This window comes from Capsella rubella, unplaced genomic scaffold (assembly GCF_000375325.1).
Source record: "Capsella rubella cultivar Monte Gargano unplaced genomic scaffold, Caprub1_0 scaffold_7, whole genome shotgun sequence".
NCBI lineage: Eukaryota > Viridiplantae > Streptophyta > Magnoliopsida > Brassicales > Brassicaceae > Capsella > Capsella rubella.
This window is the reverse complement of record NW_006238917.1, coordinates 5,540,650-5,557,751: the sequence shown is the minus strand read 5'-3', so window position 1 is coordinate 5,557,751 and position 17,102 is coordinate 5,540,650. Positions and strand designations below refer to the sequence as shown.

Genomic DNA, 17,102 nt, shown 5'->3' with positions numbered 1-17,102 from the left:
TACAGTATGTAAAATATGCAAAATTAGCTGCATAAACAATAATACTACATCTTAATGTATGTAATGTAACCATATTACAATTAGCCCGGGAGGAAAAATACAAGGGGCTTTTTTGAACGTCAAGACAAAGAGCTTAACACATTAAGCTTCATTATCTCATTATGATTTATAAACCTTGTTAGTTAAAAAAAAAATAAAAATTTAACAATAAGCACAAATTAATAGTAAATATTCTTCATTGAGAGACCCATATTCATTTAAAATTAAGAAAAGGACCCTCTGCCTCAGTTCAAGGGTTTGCTCTTGAATTTCCTCTGAGGCTTCAAATCAACCACCACCACACTTATGTTGTCTTTGCTTCCTCTCTGTATCGCCAGCTTTGACAAATACTCAGCCGCAGACATCGCCGCGGGATCTTTCCCTTCCTTTCTCCGCTCATCCGCGAGTAAGGACGCATCCCCAGCCACCGCATTCTTCTTGTGCCACAAGAGAATCCGCTTCCTCGCCATCTCACACGCTTCCTCATCCGTCATTACATCCCAAACCCCGTCACTCGCCAGAATCAAACAGTCATCTTCTTTAACTCTCTTCACAGCCGTCACTTCCGGATCAGGAATGATGGACGGTTTCAAGTATCTATCGCCTGTTGGAATGTTACATATAAGTTTGTAAGAAAAAGTTTCTATTTCAAGAATCATTGATGCCAAGCTTAAGTGTAAACAGAAAGAAAGCTTACCAATTGATCTCGACATGGCGAGAACACCGAAAACACGAGCTCCATTCCATTGGATCACTTTCCCTCCCGCGGCTTCGATCCTTGCCGCTTCATCTTCTCTATCCGGCTACACACATAATAATACAAACACACATCAGAAATGGATTCATAAATTTCTCAAATTCAACATCTTGAAAACTAAAAACCTATCACAACCGATCTAGCTATAGATCTTGAGTCTCTGTATAAGTAAGCTTACTTTGTGGTCAACGGATAATGGAAGTGCAGTTTTGCCACGGCAAAGAACGGCTCTGGAGTCACCGCAGTTAGCAACGAAGATATGAGTTGGGAAAACGACGGAGACCACCGACGTTGACCCAACCGTCTCCGGCGCAACTGACTCGATCTCCGAGTCAACTCTGAGGAAAGAATTGAAAAGAGCTCTCTTCCACTTCTCCTGCCAGGTGTCACCGTCGCAGAGCATAGGTTTCTCCTTAGCGATCTCCTCCGCCAAAGCCAAATGCATCCTCTCTCTACAATAGTTCGCTACCTATAACATCAACAACAACACCAATAACAAAATCAGATTCTTTAACTTCACCGTCAAGATCCAATGTTTTCCGAAGCTAATCGATGAATATCTATTTACCTGAGCACCGCCATGGCCGTCGTAAACACCGAAGAAATGAGCGGTCGATTGAGGATTGAAACGACCATCTAACAAGGAATCGGAACACGATTGAAGGAACCTTGGAATCGTCGAGACAGCATCTTCCATCTCAGGTCTTCTCCCACAAATCGAAGTCACACCAAACAGAGGAATACTCTTGAATTCGAACAGGCTCCTACTCTCTGTTCTGCTTATCATCCTCTTCTCGCTCTGAGCATCTGAGCCGTTGATCTCATCTCCGGCGGAGATATCGACCACGATATCAGCAGCTGCTGATTCCTTCATGTTTAGATTAGGCGAATTGATCCGAGAAATCAAAACTTTCCTAGATTCAGAACCATGAGACCCAGAAACAGAGTACGAGCTCTCCGGTAACGAAACCCTTAGATCTCCACCGTTCTCGGAATCTTGAGCTGAGTATTGGTTATTGCAGTAACCTTTACCCAACCTGATCCCTGTGAAATCCATCTGGGTTTCTGAGAAAGGTCTGAAAGGACCAGCGATCGATGGAGATACTTCCTCCATTAATGGAAAAAACAAAAAAAACTCGAGACTTTGTTGGATTTCTCAGAAATTATTAGGTAAAGGTTTGATCTTTTTTTTTTTTTTTGGGAAGGTAGTTTGATCTATAAGAAGATATAGCTCGAATGGAACAAAAATGAAAATTCGACAGATTTCTAAAGAGATTTAATTAAAGAGAAGCGAGCTAGAAGGAAGACAAGAAACACATGACTCTTCTGGAAAAAAAGGAGATTTTTTTTATTTTCCCGGGAAAATCACTACACGGAGAAAAGGAGAAAACAAAGATGGAAATGAAATTGAATTTGTGTGTATATGTCAATGAGGGGGTTTCCTGGATTGTGGGTAATTCGTTACAACCTCTCTTAAAAGATTGTTTCTGCAAAATCACTCTCTCTTCAATAAATTTCCAACTAGAAAAACCAAATCTAGATTCATCTATTACACATACATACCACCTAAAAAAGTTGACAAAAGAAGAGTTCTTTCTTCTTCTTCTTGTTCACCAGATAAAAAAAGAGAAGGAAAGAGGAAATAATGGGGAGAGGGGAGGTAGGCAAATGCTACAATGGCTTCTTCGAATCTGCTATTTATGTAGATTTAAACTTTATTTATTACCTTACAAAAATTGTTTTCTTTTGTTGGTTTATTTAGTTTTTGTAATAAGGGGAGATGTTTCGTTCTTGAAATTTTAAAAATTCATAAAATAATATTTTCTTAAAAGACACATGCTTCGATCCCAAAAGATATATATATATATATGTTTTTCATTTATCTTTATTTTTTTCTAAATAAAATAAATTATTTGCTTTTTGTATGTCAAACAAAATATGATTTGCTTTTCTAAAAAACTTTAGTTTTTTTTTTTTTTTGTCACTATTGTTTATTAAAACCTTCAAACGAAGGAAACGGAAATACATAACCGGAGAATACATTTAAGTCCCCAGAGTTTTAGCCGGCGGAAGACAATTCCCCGGAGCCAAAGTACAAACGAAAATGATAAAAGTAAGAAGCCAATATAAGGCACCAAACCACAATCGAAACAAGCTCAACAAACGAAACTTAAAAAATGAACCCCAAATTACTTTGATCCATTGGAAAGCATCTCACAACACAATTACTTCTTCTCTGAGAACTGAACTTCGTTGATGATGATAGTAACACCACAACCATCGGGAAAATTCGGAACTACTCGTCCTCGCTTGGTGATTAAAAGACTTGAGAAATTAAACCATCTACTTTCAAACTCCAGCTTGATGGGCTTCGATGATGAAGCTTTGGAACCATCAAATATATGCTGACATCGGTAAACTCGAGATTCACTCGACGGAGGTCCGATTAAGAAGAAGAAGACCTTTTCAGATCTTGATCCGGATCTGATCGTGACTTTCTAGTTGGAGGAAGCTGAAGGAGCTGCCTAACCGCATCATCACCCATCTCAACGATGAGAAATTAGGATCAATCGGTTCAAGGCCTAGGGAGGAGAAGCTACATCTGACGTAGTTGAAGACATATGAGAACTTGGGAGTCAAAACTGATTTCGAGAGTCGAAGAAGCATCACTTGGGCTTGTGCACATCATTGACCATCGCAACAGGGACTAGCGGAAAGATCCGCTAGAACTAAACCGGTCACCACCGCTAATGAAAGCCGACGATGCCGAATTTATAGCCAGCCATCTCCGCTGACAAAGCCGAAAGATGCCAGACACATAGCTAGCCATCACCGCTAACGAAGCCGGAAGATGCCAGACACAAAGCTAGCCATCTCCGCCGAAGAAGCTAGAGTATGCTAGACATAAAAACCGCCAAAACAGAGGACGGTCGGTGGCTGCAAAAGAATCGATATCTTTCTCTCTAAAAGATGCTAGAGAGATAAGAGAGAGAACCGACTCAGTCAGACAGACAAAAAAAAAAAAAAAAAAACTTTAGTTAGGTCATCAGTTTTTAATGAATATTTTTATATTTTCACATATGGTGACTTTCAATAAATGACGTGTCGTAGTCGGAGTTCAATCTTGTATTGTGCAATTCATTTATTTTGTCATAATATACTTTAATCTGCATACTTAAATATCAAATCATTATTCGTAACTTCTAATCATTGGACTAAAATAATAAAAACATCAAAAGACACCAATAAAACAAAGAAACCAAATTACAAAAATTTAATGATAAATTTTCTGTATAAGAACAATTCTTAATCCATACAAAAAAAAAAAGATGAGAAAGAAATAAGTGTTTTTATATTCTCAAACAATAGAAAATCACCGGATGAAATATCCAAATAATGATAATTTAAGATGAATCGTCTAATAATATAAAAATTTAATTAATATTGAAAAACCATATTTGGTCAAACTTTTAAAAACCAAAACCATTCGTTAGTCTGTTTATTAGTATAGGAAACCAAAACCAAAACCATCATGCAGTAACATCTTCATTTATTTTCGATTGATTCATTAAATTATATTATGGAAAAACCAAGGAAAGAGATTAAGGTAATGGAAGTCCATTAATTCGACAAATATATACTATATTTTTATTTGACCATAATATGCGTGTTGTATGTCGCTATATATATATAAGAAAAAGAAAAAAAGATTTGTATTGTAAATATAATTGATGTATGGATGGATATTGGATAGGAGAAGGAGGAGGAGGAGGAGTCATATAGGACATAATAATAATAATAATGCAAACGACAACATGAAAAGAAAGAAGATGAATAATAATAATATAAGAGACAGGTCCTACGTTTAGGGACCGGTGGATGAGAGACACGTACACCCAGAGAAAAAGTCCGGTTTTGGGAACGAGAGAGGTTGACGTGTACGGTTTAAGATGTGTTAGTTGGGGTTGTGGCCTCCCCTGAGAGATGAAGAAGATTATTTTATTATTTTATTTTATAAAAGGTTCATTGCACTGACAAAGACATCATCATCAACCTCTTTTCTTTATTGTTTTTCTTTTTCGTCCTCATTAAATTCCGTAAATATCTTGTCTTGAAACTCTCTCTCTCTCTTTCTTTCTTTCTTTTCTTTCTATCTCTAGAGTCGTCAACAGACAGAGATACAAGAAGTATATATTCAAAGTTCCTTGATGCCACTTGTGCTGTGCTCTTTGGACTATTGTGTTGTTCTGGTGGTTAATAATGATATGTTTTATTCCAAAATGTGTGAAAGTGGGCTTTCTGATCAGAGGACGATGCCCTGCAACAGACAAAAAAAAATATACCTCAAGACACCTCTCAATATTCAATGAACCAAATCATCTCCTATTTTTACAGAATTACTTGCATGTGTTGATTGATTGCGTTTGCGGGCAAAGTGGTTATGGGCCTTATGGCAAAATAGTAAGGTTGTTCAACTCTTTCGTAAACGGAAACAGTACTATTACTACCCCCATTAACAAATTATACTTAACTGGTATATGACCAATTACATCCATTCAAGTCCTCGATGCTTCCCATTTTTGGTGAAACATACATACTTGATGAGTCTTTCAAGATGAGTATACAATACATACAACATACTCTTGTTTCAATTCAAAAACAATTTCTTTTTAAGAAACTTCTAGTTTATTTTCAACTCTTCAGTTTTTGTTATTCTCGTTACACCATCATCATAAGACTTTTTTACTAATATGTCTTACGATTATATCTATTGGAAATTTGGAATTGTTATTTTGTAAGAGGGCCAATCTGAATCTGTTATCGGGCCTTGACGCGTCCAGTAGGGAAATAAACAAACATTTCGAGGAAAATATTAAGCTAAGTTCAAATCTACTCGTCGTTTTTCTTAGACCAAGTCACATCATATAGCTTTATTACCGTTGACTTGACTTTGTGAGTCAACAACCAATTCATATCAATGATTAGATCGACCATGAGAAGCAATTTTGTTAACTATAGCCCTGGGCACGAAGCGAATATTCGGAAAATTTGTTATATTTGTGATTTGCTTCGCTTCGACCGAATAGTTGATTTTGCTATTTGCTTCGCTTCGTAAATTTTCGAGTATTCGTAACTTCGAATATTCGAATATTTTTCGTAATATTTGCGAATTACTTGCTTCGCTTCGCTTCGACCCATCTATTTTTTTTTTTAAAAACTAAAAACATATAGTACACAAATATAAAGTGCAAAATATGAGATATTAGAGGTTCTTGTTTGACATGTTTTCAAAATAAGAAGAAAATGTAACCACCGTCCATAGAATTCTCACATTTTATTTTTAATATTGATTTTTCTAATAAAGTTTTATTTGCTTAAGAACAACATTTAGCAAAAAAAACCAATGGACCAAAATATAATAATTTGAATAATAAGCCTATAAGATATATACCCAAATCTATAAATACACATATTATATATATATTATAAAATGATTTATATTAATACATATATATAAATATACGAAGCGAAGCGGATATTCGGGACTAAGAAAATCAATATTTGTTATTTGCTTCGGTTTTTACGAATACTACATTTTCATATTTGTTTCGGTTCAATATCTTATAGATATTTGAATTTTTCGAATCGAATCGAAACGAACATCGAAGCGAAGCGAATCTAACGAATATTTTGCCCAGGGCTAGTTAACTATTGGTTCGTTACTTTGCTCAGACAAGTAAAGAAAGAGCGCATCGAAATGGATTTCATCTCATCTCTACTTGTGGGTTTAGCTCAGGTGTTGTGTGAATCTATGAATATGGCGCCAAGAAATCAGACTGATCTTAGACAAGCCATCACTGAACTCGAAACAGCCATCGGTGACTTGAAGGCCATACGTGATGACCTGAATTCACGGATCCAACAAGACGATCTTGAGGGGAGAAGCTGCTCAAATCGTGCCAGAGAGTGGCTTGGTGCGGTGCAAGCAACAGAGACTAAAACAGCCTACATTTTAGTGAGGTTTAGGCGTCGGGAACAGAGGACGAGAATGCGAAGGAGATGCCTCGGTTGTTGCGGTTGTGCCGACTACAAACTGAGCAAGAAGGTTTCTGCGACATTGAAGTCCATCGGTGAGTTGAGACAACGCTCCAAAGATATAGAAACAGATGGCGGGTCAATTCAAGTGACTTGTAGGGAGATACCCGTCAAGTGCGTAGTGGGGATTAGCACAATGATGGAACAGGTTTTGGAATTTCGCAGTGAAGAAGAAGAAAGAGGAATCATCGGGGTTTATGGACCTGGTGGCGTTGGGAAGACAACGTTAATGCAGAGCATTAACAACGAGCTGATCACAAAAGGCCATCAGTATGATATTCTGATATGGGTTACAATGTCTAGGGAATTCGGCGAGTGTACAATTCAGCAAGCTGTTGGAGCCCAATTGGGTTTATCCTGGGGCGAGAACGAGACCGGGGAACAAAGAGCTTTGAAGATATTCAGAGCTTTAAAAGAGAAAAGGTTCTTGTTGTTGCTTGATGATGCCTGGGAAGAGATAGACTTGCAGAAAACTGGAGTTCCTCGACCTAGCAGGGATAACAAATGCAAGCTGATGTTCACAACACGGTCTATGGCATTATGCAGCGTTATGGGTGCAGATTGCAAGTTGAGAGTGGACTTTCTGGAGAAGCAATACGCGTGGGAGCTCTTCTGTGATAAAGTTGGGAGAAAAGATCTCTTGGGGTCACCAACGATTCGCCGGCTCGCTGAGATTGTAGTGAGTAAATGTGGAGGATTGCCACTGGCATTGATTACTTTAGGAGGAGCCATGGCTCACAGAGAGACCGAAGAAGAGTGGATCCACGCTAGTGAAATTCTGACTAGATTTCCAGTAGAGATGAAAGGTATGAACTATGTATTTGCCCTTTTAAAAGCCAGCTACGAAAATCTCGAGAGTGATCTGCTCCGGTCTTGTTTCTTGTACTGCGCTTTGTTCCCAGAAGAACATTATATAGAGATCGAACAGCTTGTTGAGTATTGGGTCGGAGAAGGGTTTCTCACCAGCTCCCGGGGCATTAACACCATTTTCAAGGGATATTTTCTGATTGGGGATTTGAAAGCGGCGTGTTTGCTGGAAACCGGGGACGATAAAACACAGGTGAAGATGCATAATGTGGTCAGAAGTTTTGCACTGTGGATGGCATCTGAACAAGGGACTTATAAGGAGCTGATCCTAGTAGAGCCTAGCATGGGACTTACTGATGCCTCTAAAGCAGAAAACTGGCGACAAGCGTTGGTGATTTCATTGTTAGATAACAGAATCCAGACCTTGCCTGAAAAACCTGTATGCCCGAATCTGACAACACTGATGCTCCAACGGAACAGCTATTTGAAAAAGATTCCAACAGGGTTTTTCATGCATATGCCTTTACTCAGGGTCTTGGACTTATCTTTCACAAGTATCACTGAGATTCCATTGTCTATTAAGTATTTAGTGGAGTTGTATCATCTGTCTATGTCAGGAACAAAGATAAGTGTATTGCCCCAGGAGATTGGGAATCTTAGAAAGCTGCAGCATCTGGACCTACAAAGAACTCAGTTTCTCTAGACGATCCCAAGAGATGCCATATGTTGGCTGAGCAAGCTCGAGGTTCTGAACTTGTACTACAGTTATGCGAGTTAGGAATTGCAGAGCTTTGGAGAAGATGAAGTAGAAGAACTCGGGTTTATGGACTTGAAATACATGGAAAATCTAACGACACTCGGTATCACTATTCTCTCACTAGAGTCCCTAAAGACTCTCTACGAAGTTGGCACCTTGCACAATTGCGTACAACATCTGCACGTTGAAGAATGCAATGGTCTCCTCTACTTCAATCTCCCATCACTTGCTAACCATGGTAGGAACTTGAGAAGACTTAGCATAAAAAGTTGCCATGAATTTGAGTACCTGGTCACACCCACAGATGATGAAAATGATTGGCTTCCAAGTCTAGAGGTTTTGACGTTAAACAGCCTCCCCAAATTAAGCAGAGTGTGGGAAAATTCTGTAAGTCAAGAGTGTCTGCGGAATATCCGTTGTATTAACATTTCACACTGCCACAAACTGAAGAACATATCATGGGTTGCGAAACTCCCAAAGATAGAGGAGATTGACCTGTTCAACTGCAGAGAACTAGAGGAACTGATAATTGATCACGAGAATCCATCAGTGGAAGATCCAGTATTGTTCCCATGCCTGAAGACATTGACAATTAGGAATCTCCCAGAACTAAGCAGCATCCTTCCACCTCGATTTTCTTTCCAGAAACTAGAAACTTTAATCATCACAGATTGCCTGAGAGTGAAGAAACTGCCATTTCACGAGAGGGTCCAAACGAACTTGCCAACAATTTACTGTGATGAGAAATGGTGGGATGCACTAGAAAACGATCAACCATACAAAGAGCTTTGCTGCATTCCATGCTTCGTCCCAAATTAATAGAGAGCTAGGAGCACTCTGTACATATCAACATCTATAGTTATGTACATGAAAATGTAAACATTAACTATTTTGCGAGAGAAATGTCAAGAGCTTGAGTAGACTCTACCAACATGTCAGCTGCCTGTCCCTTCCACTGTTTCCTGTAACATGTCACTTTAAAATAAAGAAGTGAACAAACAGTCACATTCACATATAGCGATTCTTAACAGATGCTGAGCAAAAAAGATGGGAATCAGATGAAATGAAATGTCATAATAATGACTACAAACCTGAGAGCTGTAATAATAAATTTTGCAGAAAGTTCAAATTCGCATTATCAATAAATTAAATAAGCATTAGTATCCCATGATAAGTGGGGAAAGGGTTAAGAGCAAAAAAGAAAGACAAACAACTGTTGACACTAAATATGAAAAAAATTCAAAACTTCAGCTAGCTGATTTCAATAGAACATGAAGTCAATATGTGAGCTCATAAGAGTACCACCCCAAGTTCTGATGGCTTTAAAGCGTTTCTTAAACGATAATTATAGAGATAATAGTGAAGCTTCCCATCACCTGGACCAAACTTCAATTCTTTTAGGAAACTCTCATTCTGCATGACATCCAACATATTGATTACATCAAAATCCTTTTGTTTGGCGACTATTAAAGCATCATTCATCAGCTTAGCAAAAGTGGTCCGGGTGGCCACATTGTAGTATGAATATGCAGCTTTCAGTGTTGTATAATTGGGGTTGCCGAGAATTCGTTATTCCCATTCCCACATGAAACAAAGACAAGAGAATTCATAAAAAAAAAATGCCATAAATCGATGATCAAATAAATCTCACGGCTATGACGATGAAGACGGAAGCGTAAAACTTACTGATTGTCGTCGAATAGAAACTCCAAAGACAAGCTCCAACTCCGGGAATCGTCACTTCAGGTTAGGGCTCCAGTGAGTAAGCTACTCGAGGAGGAAAGAGAAGACTCTCAACTCTGAAGAATTGGGCTGAACCGGATCGGATGAAATTGCAAAACCTGCCTTGAAAATTTTGCATTTGTGCATCTTCATTTATTTTATTATTGCGTTTGAGCCCCAATATTCATATCTGTTTCATATAGCCAATTTGATATCGTATTCGTAGTGAAGAGTGTAAGACCAATTCCATGTGGATCAATCATACTGTATTCAAATTTTTGTAGTGTAATAGAGGAAAAAGAAAGAAGAAAAAAAAAAGGTCATTGACCAAGTAGTACAATTAATGTATTAGTGGGGGTGGTGTTCGTCGGCGACTTGAAGATTATCGATGCCTTTAATGGCTGATTCGTAGTGTCTTCTTGTGGAGGAAGAAGACCTCTTCCCAGCCTCCACTTGAGAGCTCCTCGGGATCGCTCCCCGGCTGACGTCACCTGTACGGCTTCTCTGAAACTCCTCGCTGCCCGGAAAATTGTCCCGGCTGCTACTTACCGCTGTTACTCTCCTCGATGATCCTGCTGACTGTGCAAACAGCGAGGAGCTCGGGATCTGCACATCCAATTGGACAAGAACAAAGTTTAATACTTTCCGCCACAAAGTCACATCTTTTTCCAACTCATATTAGAGATAACAAATGCAGAGCAATTCATACCATGGAGTCTCTAGCACTTGAGGATGTCGGTTGGTTCGAAAGATTTGCCGAGTTCTCAAGAGCACCTGAACCTCTCCGTCGAGATGATTCCATATGTGGTCTACCTTCTTCCTCGCCTTGGATACACAATCAACAACAAATAATATGGATACTAACTTCTAAGCAGAGGAATGAGAATTACTTTTGAGTGATAAAGTGCTCATCTGGGAAATTTACCTGTGTATCTATCCATGTTGGAAATGCCCGGAGGCAACGCAGCGCTAGTTCCAACCGCCGGATTCTGCAGCAGAAGAGACTCGATCAGAGAATGCCCAACCACAAGTGATAGATTAACCAAGAGCTTTAAATCATACTTACAATGGCACGAGATGGGGGCGCAGTTAGTTGTGATTGTTGATACTTCAAGATGGTCCAGTCAAACACGTAATCAAATTGAAACCCTGCAACAAAGAAATGAATTCCTGTTAGGAGATGAATTGTGCAAAAAAAAATTGTGAACTGACTCATTCAAAGGAAAGAAAATCTCAAACCTTCACGGATAAAGAGATCTCGAAATATCCTCTTAAGATAAGCGTAATCTGGTTTATCATCAAAACGAAGCGACCGACAGTAGTGGAAATAGGATGCGAATTCGGACGGGTAACCACGGCATAATGCCTACAAGGCGATTATAAGAATTATATCGAGGGAAACACAAATGTGAGTAAAAAAGAAGCATATTTGTGAAAAGGACTTACCTCAATGGATGTAGAAACTTTCTTTTCGCTAATCCTCTCGTACTTTTGTTTTTTGGTTCCAGCTTTCAGTCCTTGCCACGGAAGACTAAAACCGAGATATTCCACACGTCATGACAATGAAGGAGTTAGGGGAAAAACTTGAAGCTAGGCATGTAGCATAAACTCACCTTCCTTTGAGGAAGTACATAAGGATGTAACCAAGAGACTCAAGATCATCCCTTCGACTTTGTTCTTCAGGTTCGCAATGCCAGAAAACAAATAACAGCAGATGAGTCTCAAACCTTGATACACAGACACACATAGAGAGCAACTGGAACACATAAATAAGAAACAGGTCTTGCCGAGCTTACCAATTCCCAAGTGAGTGTTCATACTAGCATATCTCGCAGTTCCTGTCAGGTTCTTATTTTCTCTGCAGATGAGAGTCATAAGAAAATGTAAGAGCATTCAAAGGAAAAACATTCATAAGCTGTAACAAGGATATGAACTCACCTGTATGGAATGTGCTGATGTGTTGTACTGTCCCTGTACTTCTTAGCAAGACCAAAGTCGATGATGTATACCTTAGAAAAGGAATAAACGTAGTGAATCCGATGATGTCTCCAAAAGTAAAACAACACCAGAAAGATAAAGTTATGACATAAGATGATAAACCTGGTTAGCGCGCCTTCCAAGGCCCATGAGGAAATTGTCTGGCTTGAGATCTCGGTGAAGGAAAGATTTTGAATGGAAAAACTCAACACGGTTGATCTTAACACAAAATAAAAGGAACAAAAAAGTCAATATTTACTCTGAAAGATAAACGAAAAGTTGAAAGAAAGGCGTCACATGAAGAAGAGAAAGAGGTTTTACCATTTGATCTGCAAGCATGAGGACCGACTTCAAGGAAAGTTTCCTGCTACAGAAATTGAACAAATCTTCAAGACTGGGTCCTAGTAAGTCCATCACCAAAACATTGTAGTCCCCTTCAACACCAAACCATTTGACATTCGGAACACCAGCTACCAAAGTTGAAAGCAGAAGAAAGGTCATAAGGAACAGAAAAGAATCACAAACCCATTATCCGAAATATGTCGTATAAGAATCATTACTTCCCCCTTGTAGAATCCTGTATAACTTCGATTCATAGAGCAGCTGTGGATGTTTTGTCTTCACATTTTCCTGGAAAAAAAGACAAAACAAAAAGGGAATCCATTTAAGCTTTCAGCATACCAAACATGATCAAGCAAAACAGGTGATGACAATGTTACTAACAATCCTTAAACTCGAGAGTTTTTTTACCGATCATCGGAACAGAAGAAATGGTTCAAATTATAAAAATGGGATGAACTGAAAAAACTCAGAAACAAGAACTCACAAGCTTGATAGCCACTTCTTCATTCGTATGAATATTAGTACCTGAAAAATCACAGGTTAGCAACAATGTTAGAGAGAAGAGCACCACCAATGTGATGAATTTGAGAATTACAAAAAAAAAAAAAGAGAAAATTGAGAGAGTAACGAACCGAGATAGATCTCCCCAAACGAACCACTACCAATCTTCCGGCCGAGCCGAAACTTGTTTCCCACACGAGATTCCATCAATAAAAACCCTAATTACAATCTCAACCCAGACACAGATTCAAAAAGATCGAAGCAGAGGAGCCATCAGAACAAGAATCAGACACATCAGCAATCCAGAAACAACCCAGAGGATCACAAGCAATGAGATTACTGATTCAAAAAAAAAAAAGGAGATGTCCACGGATTTTTTTTCTCGGCCTGGAATAGAAATCAAAACCCAGTAATCATCATCATCGTCCTCCTCTCGATCTGGTGAAAATACTCTTTTTTGAAAGGAATGTTGTGTTTCTCCAATGCTCCTTTGTCTCTCTCTCTCTCTCTCAAGAATGAATTGAATACGAAGATAAAAAAGAAGAGCTTTCGATTCGATGGACACAAAACGATGAGGATGTTTTGTTTTTCTCAAAGTTTGAGTCTTTTTATTTCCCTTTTCTTTATTTTCTCCTCCTTCCTAATTTCTTGCACTTGCGGGTAATGTAAAAAAAAAGTTATTCACCTCTACAGTCTACATGATTCATTCTGGTTTCGTTCGGTTTGGTTTCTATGCTCCGGTTACTAAACGGTACCAAACCGCTAACCAAATTAAAAATGGCAGTTACTAGGTTTTATGATTTTGGTGCGAGAGGGAGGAGAGTAAAAGATAGAGAGAAAGAGGATTTAAGGGTTAAGAAGAGTGAGTCGAGTCGCCTCCCAAAAAAACTCTTGGTTTCTCCTTCAAATCTCTCTCTCTCTCTCTTTCAAAAATCAAAACCTTTCGTCTCCAAAAATCTTCAGAAAAATGAGCAACGACAAGGACAACTTCAGCGTCGCCAATCTTACTGCTGGTTAATTTCCCCCCTTGCTCTTTCTGCGCTTCTTTTGCTTAAACCCTAATTTCGTGGTGGTTCTGACTCTTCATTTGATTTTTTTTTTTTTCCTCAGCTCTTCAAGAAGAGGATAGAGCTGGCCTTGTGAACGCTCTTAAGGTTAGTTTTTTTGTTCTTCTACTAAAGAGTAAAAACCCGTCCTTTAGGCTTGCTAGTGAATGATATGTAGGATTTAGGATTTTGAGTTAACTTTACTCAGAGTGTCTATTTAGACACTATAATAAGGCGTGCATTAGTCTGGTGTCTAATACTTTTTAATTTAATGATAGTTCATGAGCTCTGTAATAAGGTTGTTTTTTGAGAGTTGTTTTTATATGTTAATTCACAGAACAAGCTGCAGAATCTGGCTGGTCAGCGTTCTGATGTGCTCGAGAATCTGACTCCTATTGTGAGAAAGCGTGTCGATTCCTTGAGGGATATACAGGTTTGCGAAATTTCTTTCACATTTTCCCTAGCTTTTGTGACCTTCGATGGAGTTTTTTTTGGTAAGGTGTTATGCATCTTGATTGCTGATGACTTAATTCTACGCAGAGCCAACATGACGAACTAGAGGCAAAGTTCCGTGAGGAGAGAGCTATTCTTGAAGCAAAATATCAAACGTTGTATCAGCCTTTGTATATCAAGGTAATCTTTTGTGCGAAAGTTTCGATTTTTTTTTTTTGGTGAACTCGTGGTAATTTGTCTGTTAACTCACAAACTGAAATTAAATCGGAATCTGTTTATACTTTCGTGTTCTTATCTGCAGCAGCGTTAGTTATATCTGTATATCTAAAAATCATGAATTCTACTTGGCATCTTGTAATAAACAGCGTTATGAGATTGTGAATGGAACTACTGATGTTGACCAAGGAGAAGAAAAAACTGCAGAAGGTAACTTCATGAATAAATTGTCTTCTTTGTTTGTTTTTTTATCATTTTGGAAAGACAAATTTTGTTTAACATGTTTCAATGTATTCCATACAGAGAAAGGAATTCCAAATTTCTGGTTGACAGCCCTGAAAAATAATGATGTTACTTCTGAGGAGGTAGCCTATATGCAGTTTTGGTGTTCATATTATAAACACTCCAATCATAACCATGGAAAATGAGTAGAGCTTAATGTCCTTCATTTTAGGTCACAGAGCGTGATGAAGGGGCTCTCAAATATCTTAAAGATATTAAATGGTGCAAGATTGAAGAACCTAAAGGATTCAAACTTGAGTTTCTCTTTGACTCCAATCCGTATTTTAAAAACACTGTTTTGACAAAGGCTTATCATATGATTGATGAAGATGAGCCGCTACTTGAAAAGGCTATGGGGTAACTGCTTATGCCCTCCTGCAATAATTGTATATTTTAAGTACATTCTGCTTATCTGACTGACTGACTGCATTGTGCTGTAGACAGATTTCTTCACCTATATTGCTAAGTGATTTTTTACCTTCATTTCAGGACAGAAATTGATTGGTATCCTGGAAAGTGCCTAACTCAGAAGATTCTTAAGAAGAAGCCTAAGAAAGGTTCTAAGAATGCCAAACCAATCACCAAAACTGAAGATTGCGCAAGCTTCTTCAACTTCTTTAGTCCTCCACAAGTCCCAGATGAAGATGAAGATATCGACGAGGAGAGAGTAAGATAACGATTGCTAGAAAGATCTGTCATCTTTTTAGTTAACGTATTTAGTAATGCCTACCATCTTTGATGCAGGCTGAGGACCTTCAAAATCTGATGGAACAAGATTACGACATCGGGTTTGTCCTTTTCTGAACATACTTATTCTGTTGGGTTATGGGTTTGCTTTTGAGTCATGGATCTACTTTATCAGCTGCAAATTGTGTGATCCCTTTGTTAATATTCTGATAACAAGTAGTTCTTGCTTTATGCAGATCTACAATCCGGGACAAAATTATCCCTCATGCTGTCTCATGGTTTACTGGTGAGGCTATGGAAGCAGATGAGTTTGAATTAGATGATGACGAAGAAGATGACATTGATGAGGATGAAGAAGAGGATGAGGATGATGAAGAGGAGGATGAGGATGAAGATGAGGACGACGATGATGATGATGATGAGGAAGAAAGCAAGACCAAAAAGAAGGTATAAAGAGCCCCACCTACTTTTTTCCTTTGTTTTTAAATTTGTCCTGCCAGGTTAGATTTTACTAATCGTTTGAAATCGCCTAAATGTTTTATGCAGCCATCAATCGGAAACAAGGTATGTAACGCCATTTTTCACTTCTAAAAGTTTATTTGACTGAAACCCTGGAATTCCTGCGGAATAATCAAACACCCAAGGAAACCTTGAACGTTGTAGAATATCAAGAAAGACAAGAAGTTTCAGGCTGAGCATGGTTATGAAACCCTAGAATAGATATAGGACTCTAGAGGCCCATGAATCATATGGATAGTTGCTGAAAGTAACCAAGCAACCCTAAAAAACATGGATCTTTAATTAGGTAGTTATGCATGACTGAGATGATGGCATAGCAGAGACTAGACAAGCTCTTGATTCACTTTATTCATTTCATCCATATCGTAGCTGTGTCTATGTTTGTATACAATATAATAATCATCTGACTTTCCCATTTCACGTGGACTGCAGAAGGGAGGGAGATCTCAGATAGTTGGTGAGGGTCAACAAGGTGAGAGGCCACCCGAATGCAAGCAACAGTGATCTCTACACTCTTACCAACCAAAAACAAGAAAAAAAGAACGCGTGACAAAATTGGAGGATTGAGAAAAAGTTTTGGTGTTTAAATTGTAATTCATCTCCTTGTTGATGTCATAGGAGTTTTGATCAATATTCTATTGGTGTTTATTTTCTTTGAATCACTTTTAATAGTATACCTTTTATTTATGAAGAATGAATCATCATCCCCTTCTTTAGTCTCTTCCTTGACTAGTTCATTATTTTGATCTTTATTTGTTGGGAAGAGACAAAATGCTTGATAATGTTTTAATATATTATGGAGTTGAAATTGCAGAAGCATACAGTTAAGTGCTATCTGTATGATGTGCGGAGTCCGAATTAATAGGAGTAGTTTATGAAAGGATAACGTTTCGTTGACGAT

General features: G+C 38.3%; 4 protein-coding genes across 5 annotated transcripts; 2 read left to right on the top strand and 2 right to left on the bottom strand.

Annotated features, from left to right (window-relative positions):
• Positions 1-34: 34 nt before the first annotated feature.
• LOC17878873 (protein phosphatase 2C 56) lies at positions 35-2,475 on the bottom strand. Its single transcript, XM_006283704.2, has 4 exons — positions 1,365-2,475; positions 975-1,265; positions 737-842; positions 35-643 (listed from the first exon to the last, which is right to left on the bottom strand). The coding sequence occupies exons 1-4, from the start codon at positions 1,908-1,910 to the stop codon at positions 285-287; spliced, it is 1,302 nt and encodes a 433-aa protein (XP_006283766.1). The 5' UTR covers positions 1,911-2,475; the 3' UTR covers positions 35-284.
• Positions 2,476-6,423: 3,948 nt separating this feature from the next.
• LOC111829349 (disease resistance protein RPS2) lies at positions 6,424-9,411 on the top strand. The gene is given in 1 exon segment (XM_023778248.1): positions 6,424-9,411. A coding segment is annotated over 1 exon segment (2,721 nt). The 5' UTR covers positions 6,424-6,554; the 3' UTR covers positions 9,276-9,411.
• Positions 9,412-10,404: 993 nt separating this feature from the next.
• LOC17878000 (casein kinase 1-like protein 1) lies at positions 10,405-13,606 on the bottom strand. The gene is made up of 14 exons (XM_006285980.2): positions 13,130-13,606; positions 12,982-13,022; positions 12,716-12,785; positions 12,477-12,625; positions 12,279-12,374; positions 12,117-12,187; positions 11,975-12,036; positions 11,792-11,855; positions 11,625-11,709; positions 11,418-11,544; positions 11,245-11,327; positions 11,104-11,167; positions 10,888-11,003; positions 10,405-10,784 (listed from the first exon to the last, which is right to left on the bottom strand). The coding sequence occupies exons 1-14, from the start codon at positions 13,203-13,205 to the stop codon at positions 10,527-10,529; spliced, it is 1,362 nt and encodes a 453-aa protein (XP_006286042.1). The 5' UTR covers positions 13,206-13,606; the 3' UTR covers positions 10,405-10,526.
• A 211-nt stretch (positions 13,607-13,817) lies between these two features.
• Positions 13,818-16,922, top strand: LOC17879998 (nucleosome assembly protein 1;1). Of its 2 annotated transcripts, XM_006283900.2 has the most exons (12): positions 13,818-14,011; positions 14,109-14,152; positions 14,382-14,477; positions 14,585-14,677; positions 14,863-14,923; positions 15,017-15,078; positions 15,168-15,352; positions 15,485-15,662; positions 15,740-15,783; positions 15,919-16,129; positions 16,229-16,246; positions 16,634-16,922. In XM_006283900.2, exons 1-12 carry the CDS (start codon positions 13,966-13,968, stop codon positions 16,703-16,705), a joined length of 1,110 nt encoding a protein of 369 aa, XP_006283962.1. In that variant the 5' UTR covers positions 13,818-13,965; the 3' UTR covers positions 16,706-16,922. The 2 variants fall into 2 exon arrangements, with proteins under 2 accessions (XP_006283962.1, XP_023634200.1); XM_023778432.1 differs by lacking the exon at positions 16,229-16,246.
• The last annotated feature ends 180 nt before the right edge of the window (positions 16,923-17,102 follow it).

What these genes read in the sequence shown, in the direction of transcription:
- LOC17878000 (XM_006285980.2), bottom strand. Translation starts at nt 13,205, where the DNA reads ATGGAATCTCGTGTGGGAAACAAGTTTCGGCTCGGCCGGAAGATTGGT. An exon ending in AGATCTCTTTATCCGTGAAG is followed by an intron (nt 11,328 to 11,417) that starts GTTTGAGATTTT and finishes TCTTTGTTGCAG; the next exon opens with GGTTTCAATTTGATTACGTG. An exon ending in CGCCCCCATCTCGTGCCATT is followed by an intron (nt 11,168 to 11,244) that starts GTAAGTATGATT and finishes CTTCTGCTGCAG; the next exon opens with AATCCGGCGGTTGGAACTAG.
- LOC17878873 (XM_006283704.2), bottom strand. Translation starts at nt 1,910, where the DNA reads ATGGAGGAAGTATCTCCATCGATCGCTGGTCCTTTCAGACCTTTCTCA. An exon ending in ACGGCCATGGCGGTGCTCAG is followed by an intron (nt 1,266 to 1,364) that starts GTAAATAGATAT and finishes TTGATGTTATAG; the next exon opens with GTAGCGAACTATTGTAGAGA. An exon ending in CGCCATGTCGAGATCAATTG is followed by an intron (nt 644 to 736) that starts GTAAGCTTTCTT and finishes ACATTCCAACAG; the next exon opens with GCGATAGATACTTGAAACCG.
- LOC17879998 (XM_006283900.2), top strand. Translation starts at nt 13,966, where the DNA reads ATGAGCAACGACAAGGACAACTTCAGCGTCGCCAATCTTACTGCTG. An exon ending in CGTCGCCAATCTTACTGCTG is followed by an intron (nt 14,012 to 14,108) that starts GTTAATTTCCCC and finishes TTTTTTCCTCAG; the next exon opens with CTCTTCAAGAAGAGGATAGA. An exon ending in GCCTTGTGAACGCTCTTAAG is followed by an intron (nt 14,153 to 14,381) that starts GTTAGTTTTTTT and finishes GTTAATTCACAG; the next exon opens with AACAAGCTGCAGAATCTGGC.